This window comes from Hylobates moloch, unplaced genomic scaffold, assembly GCF_009828535.3.
Source record: "Hylobates moloch isolate HMO894 unplaced genomic scaffold, HMol_V3 SCAFFOLD_1, whole genome shotgun sequence".
NCBI lineage: Eukaryota > Metazoa > Chordata > Mammalia > Primates > Hylobatidae > Hylobates > Hylobates moloch.
This window is the reverse complement of record NW_026652276.1, coordinates 101410492-101416491: the sequence shown is the minus strand read 5'-3', so window position 1 is coordinate 101416491 and position 6000 is coordinate 101410492. Positions and strand designations below refer to the sequence as shown.

The 6000-nt window shown below is 56.0% G+C and overlaps 1 protein-coding gene across 1 annotated transcript in view; it reads left to right on the top strand.

Moving 5' to 3' along the window:
• ALKBH4 (alkB homolog 4, lysine demethylase) overlaps positions 1-5254 on the top strand; it is a 9164-nt gene extending 3910 nt beyond the window's left edge. The window contains exons 2-3 of the mRNA XM_032756145.2: positions 1670-1867; positions 3508-5254. Of these exons, the coding sequence (XP_032612036.1) occupies positions 1670-1867; positions 3508-4095 (786 nt within the window). The 3' untranslated portion in view covers positions 4096-5254. The remainder of the gene's footprint in view (positions 1-1669; positions 1868-3507) is intronic.
• The last annotated feature ends 746 nt before the right edge of the window (positions 5255-6000 follow it).

Sequence of the window (6000 nt, the reverse complement as noted above, 5' to 3'; positions counted from 1 at the left end):
GCTAATTTGTTGTATTTTTAGTAGAGACAGGGTTTCACCGTGGTCTCAATCTCCTGACCTCGTGATCCGCCCGCCTCGGCCTCCCAAAGTGCTGGGATTACAAGCGTGAGCCACTGCGCCCGGCCTATTATTATTATTTTCAAGATGGGGTCTCACTCTGTCACCCAGGCTGGTGTCCACTAGCTTGATCTCGGCTCACTGCAATCTCCACCTCTTGGGTTCAAGGGATTCTCCTGCCTCAGCCACCTGAGTAGCTGGGATTACAGGCGCGCACCACGACGCCTGGCTAGTTTTTGTATTTTTAGTAGAGACGGGGTTTCGCCATGTTGGCCAGGCTGGTCTCGAACTCCTGACCCCAGGTGATCCGTCCACCTTGGCCTCCCAAAGCGTTGAGATTACAGGCGTGAACCACCGCGCCCGGCCTGGTTTCTAGACTTTCTTTAGCATGGGGAGCCTTTAGAGTACTGCCAGGCCTTGGGGATGGTGGCAGAGCAGAGAGAGACATGGGGTGGGAGTTGAGTGACAGCCCAGGGTATGAGGATTGAGGGGTGATGCTGGGTCTGGAAAGGTGCCCTGAGGACAAGAGTGAAGAGAAGGGAGGGTGGGGCACTGAGGAGCTCAGCTGAACGCTCAGCTCTGTAGGGAAGGAGGCTGCCCTCCTAGGTGACCCTCAGGCTGGAGATAGGCACGGGCCAGCCCCTGGGACACCGGGGTGGCGTCAGCAAAGACCTAAAGAGATTAGGGTACACAGATTCAAGGTAGTCAGTCAGTTTGGGGCCTCCTAGAAGCAGCTGAGGAGATGGGAGTGCAGGAGGTGCTGTCCAGCCTCGGGGTGGTTCCTTAACTTTGCTGAGCCTCCTTTGTAAAATGGAGAAGGAAAAACGTGTTGTACAAACCCTTCTCTTTTACAGAGGAGGAAAGTGAGAAAGGAAACCAATCAAATTCGTGTTAGCTCAAGAGGGCTGCGGGCCTTTCTCGGTCAGCCCGGGGCAGAGGCTCTGCCTGCACCTCCCCCTAGACTCCAGCTGCCTTCCACGGTGGCCTGAGGGGAGGAATGAGCCATCAGAGGGTCTCCTGAGGGCACACAAGTGCCAGGGGCTGCCATGGCTCCAAGATGTGTCTTTCCCTTTTTTTTTTTTTTTTTGAGACAGGGTCTTGCTTTGTTGTCCAGGCTGGAGTGCAGTAGCGCAACCATGGCTCACTGTAGCCTCAACCTCCTGGGCTCAAATGATCCTCCCGCCTCAGCCTCCTGAGTAGCTGAAATGACAAGTGTGCTCTGCCACACCCGGCTAATTTTTATTTAAACTTTTTTTTTTTTTTTTTGAGTCTCACTCTGTCACCCAGGCTGGAGTGCAGTGGTGCCATCTTGGCTCACTGCAACCTCTGCCTTCCGGGTTTAAGCAATTCTCCAGCCTCAGCCTCCTGAGTAGCTGGGATTACAGGCACCTGCCACCATGCCTGGCTAATTTTTGTATTTTTAGTAGAGATGGGATTTCACCATGTTGGCCAGGCTGGTCTTGAACTCCTGACCTCAGGTGATCCACCCGCCTTGGCCTCCCAAAGTGCTGTAATTACAGGCGTGAGCCACCGCGCCCGGCCTGTTTTAACTTTTTGTAGGGACCGGGTCTCGCTGTGTTGCCCAGCCTGTGGACCTGTGTTTCTTTTGCAGAAAACATACCGTTTCATGTACTGCTCCGACACCGGCTGGGCCGTGGGCGCAGAGGAGTCTGACTTTGAGGGCTGGGCCTTCCCCTTCCCAGGAGTGATGCTGATCGAGGACTTTGTGACCCGGGAGGAAGAAGCCGAGTTGGTGCAGCTCATGGACCGTGACCCCTGGAAGCTCTCCCAGTCTGGACGGAGGAAGCAGGTAGACCGGCCCTGAGCTCATGGGGAGGGCTGGGCTGCGCTGAGGGGGACAGCCCTACTGCTGGGGGCCATCCCCCTCCTTGCAGCCACACCCCACAAACCTCCAGGGTTGGTAGTGGGCGAGTTCCCCAGACCTTGGGGCTGTGGGCAGCCAGACTCACTGCAGGACATGTGTCCGATGGGCAGAGGTGCACCCAGGCACCCCATCTCCCCGTGATATGCACTGCTGGGCTCTCTGCCCCTCTCTGCAGCTGGCTTCGTGGTGGTGAAGCCACCCCATTCTCCCAAGCTGCAGGCGCCCCCACCTCCCATTGTCACCATCAGTGTCCTGTCTCCTCACACGCATTCCCACCTTCCCCCTCCCCGGGCCCACCGCTCCAACTCCTTCCCCACCTGTGTCCAAACATCCCCGGGTGCCCCCTCACCCTTCATTATAGTTTTTTTTTTTTTTTTTTTTTTTTTGAGACAGAGCCTCGCTCTACCACCCAGGCTGGAGTACAGTGGCATGACCTGAACTCACTGCAACCTCCGCCTCCCGGGTTCAAGCCATTCTTCTGGCTCAGCCTCCCAAGTAGCTGGGACTACAGGTGCCCACCACCATGCCCCGCTAATTCTTGTATTGTTAGTGAAGACGGGGTTTCACCATGTTGACCAGGCTGGTCTCAAACTCCTGACAAGTGATCCGCCCGCCTCAGCCTTCCAAAGGGCTGGGATTACAGGCATGAGCCACCGCGCCCAGCCCCATTCTTTTGTGACATCCTGTTGGATGTTTGTACATTTCATTTCCTCATTCATCTGTCGATGGACACTGGCGTTGTCGTCACTTTTTGGCTGTTGTGAACATTTGTGTACAGGTTTTTCGTTGTTTTTTTTTTTTTTTTTGAGACAGGGTCTCGCTCTGTCGCCCAGACTGGAGTGCAATGGTGCGATCTTGGCTCACTGCAGCCTTGACCCCCAGGTACTAGTGATCCTCCTACCTCAGCCTCCTGAGTAGCTGAAACTAAGGCATGTGCCACCAAGCCCAGATAATTATTATTATTTTGAGACAGGGTGTCTCATTCTGTCTCCCAAGCTGGAGTACGGTGGCTCAGTCTCCATTCACCGCAGCCTCAACCTCCTGAGCTCCAACGGTCCTCTCACCTCAGCCTCCTAAGTAGCTGGGACTAAGGCCTGTGCCACCACATCTGTCTAATTTTTGTTTTTTTTTTTTTTTTTACTAGAGACGGAGTTTTGCTATGTTGCCCAGGCTGGTCTCGAACTCCTGGGCTCAAACGATCCACCTGCCTGGGCCTCCCAAAGTGTTGGGATGATAGGCGTGAGCCACCATGCCCAGCCTAATTTTTAAATTTCTTGTAGAGAGGAGGTCTCACTTTGTTGCCTAGACTGGTCTCGAACTCCTGGCCTCAAGAGCTCCTTCCGCCTCAGCCTTCCAAAGCGCTGGGATTACAGGCATACACCACCACGCCCAGCCATTTGCTGTCACTTCTGTCTCCTTGAGTCTGCCTCCTCCTGCTTCACCTCCATGAAGCCAGGGGGCTTTTGCTTGCCTCGGTCACTGTGATTGAATTCTTCCGACCTAGTCTGTGGTAGACATCTTCATAAACTCAGACACCTCACGTCCTTTTTGTCTTCATCCTTCAGGACTATGGCCCCAAAGTCAACTTTCGGAAACAGAAGCTAAAGACCGAGGGCTTCTGCGGCCTACCCAGCTTCAGCCGGGAGGTAGTGCGGAGGATGGGCCTCTACCCGGGGCTGGAGGGCTTCCGGCCCGTCGAGCAGTGCAACCTGGACTACTGCCCTGAGCGCGGCTCTGCCATCGACCCCCACCTGGACGACGCCTGGCTGTGGGGGGAGCGGCTGGTCAGCCTCAACCTCCTGTCCCCCACCGTGCTGTCCATGTGTCGGGAGGCGCCCGGGAGCCTGCTCCTCTGCTCGGCCCCGTCGGCTGCCCCGGAGGCCTTGGTGGACAGCGTGATAGCACCCAGCAGGTCGGTGCTATGCCAGGAGGTGGAGGTGGCCATCCCCTTACCCACCCGCTCCCTGCTGGTCCTCACGGGGGCTGCACGGCACCAGTGGAAGCACGCCATCCACCGCAGACACATCGAGGCCCGCCGTGTCTGTGTCACTTTCCGGGAGCTGTCGGCCGAGTTTGGCCCCGGAGGGAGGCAGCAGGAGCTGGGCCAGGAACTGCTGCGGATCGCCCTCTCCTTCCAGGGAAGACCCGTGTGAGCCGCCTCCCTGGCTCCAGACTTGACTGATCCCGGGATTGAAATGAGGAGCACAGAACAGGGCTTCCTGCAACTCACGGAGTTTCAAGAGAAGATGGCTGACCCCTGATGCTGTGAGCAGTGTGAGCCCTGCCCAGGAGCAGGTTTTGATGGGAACGCACCTCGGGGCAGCCCCCTTCCACCTGGACTGTGGCCACGCTTGTTTTGGTTATTTAGTTTGTCACAGTCTTGGGGACGTGGGATCATTTGAGCTTAAAAATATTGGGGGCAGGTCACAGTGGCTCACGCCTGTAATCCTAACACTTTGGGAGGCTGAGGTGGGCGGATCACTTGATGCCAGGAGTTCGAGACCAGCCTGGCCAACATGGTGAAAACCCGTCTCTACAAAAAGTACAAAAATTAGCCGGGTGTGGTGACTCTTACCTGTAATCCCAGCTACTCGGGAGGCTAAGGTGGGAGAATTGCTTGAACCCGGGAGGTGGAGGTTGCAGTGAGCCAAGATCACGCCACTGTACTCCAGCTTCGGCGACAGAGCAAGACTGTTTTGAAAAAAAAAAAAAAAAAGGGAACATTTTAAATGATTTTCACCTTTATTATGCATCCATTTTCATGGGGTTTCCCAGTATCTCACTGTCCAGTCCCTTCATTTGGGGAATGTGTTGGATTAGGGAACAGAGTTGGTTGAAGATTTGAAGTTTAGACTAAAGAGCTGGGAACAGCTTCAGAGTCAGGCTCAGCCTGACTCATGCTTGACACCCCCACGCCCGGGGGGGTTGGGGATGTGAGGAGGGCAGGGAAATCTGAGAGCCTCCTCCCAGCCCCTTAACGCTGTTAACAAGTAGGAAAAATTAAAGCTCCCGGCCAGGCGCAGTGGCTCACACCTGTAATCCGAGTACTTTGCGGGGCTGAGGTGGGAGGATCGCTTGAGGCCAGCCTGGGCAACATAGTGAGACCCCCATCTCTACAAAAAATACAAACATTAGCTGGGCGTCTGGGCATGGTGGTGCACACCTGTAGTCCCAGCTACTCGAAAGGCTGAGGCGGGAGGATGGCTTTACCACGAGGTCAGGACTGCAGTGAGCTCATGATCATACCACTGCACTTACTTGGCAACAGAGCAAGACCCTGTCCCTAAAATAAATAAAAGGAAAACAAAAAAAGCTCCTCACCTCCCACTACACCAGGAGGCTATTCCTTTGTGATGGGGCTGTGTGTGGGGGGCTTACCTGGATGGGGTAGCTGCTATGCTGTTCCTGTGGCTGGGCGAGGGGCAGGCTGTGGAGGCTGAGGGGGTGGCCTGGACCCATGTGGCCAGCCCTCTCTCCCACCACTATGGGACAAAATGTTCAGTTCCCCACCACCTGCTGGGAACTAAATCCAGGGGAACAGGAAAGGTTCGGGGCCAGCACCACTCTTTAGAGTCACCCCCAGAACCCTCTGGGAGCTGTCAGGTGGCAGAGCCGTGCACTGTCTGTAAAGCAGCGTCCCAGCCACTGAGCCCCCAGGAGGGCTGAAGAGCCCCGCATAGACCCAGGGGAAAGGCTGATGGGTTTCTAGTGGCTATGACAGCCCACCCACCAGGTAGGAGGAAGTGGCTCCCAGGCCACCTTAACTTCAGCTCCCTGGTCAACTCACTTGGAGCAAGAGCACAGAGCCCGGCTTTGTCCTGGTATCACGGCCCCAACGGGCCCCTCACTGCGCATCCAGATGTGAGTCAGGTCAGAGCTCCAGCTGATCCTCACTGCACTGGAGCAGATAAGCCAGCTCACGGGTCCACTCTCCAGAGGACCAGTGCAGGGTTTCTGCCCGACAGGCTGGGCTGGCCCCTGCAGGATGCTCCAGCAATGGGGAGGGACATCTGGAGAACGATGCACATAGAGACTTGGAGGGGTGAGGCCTGGTGAGG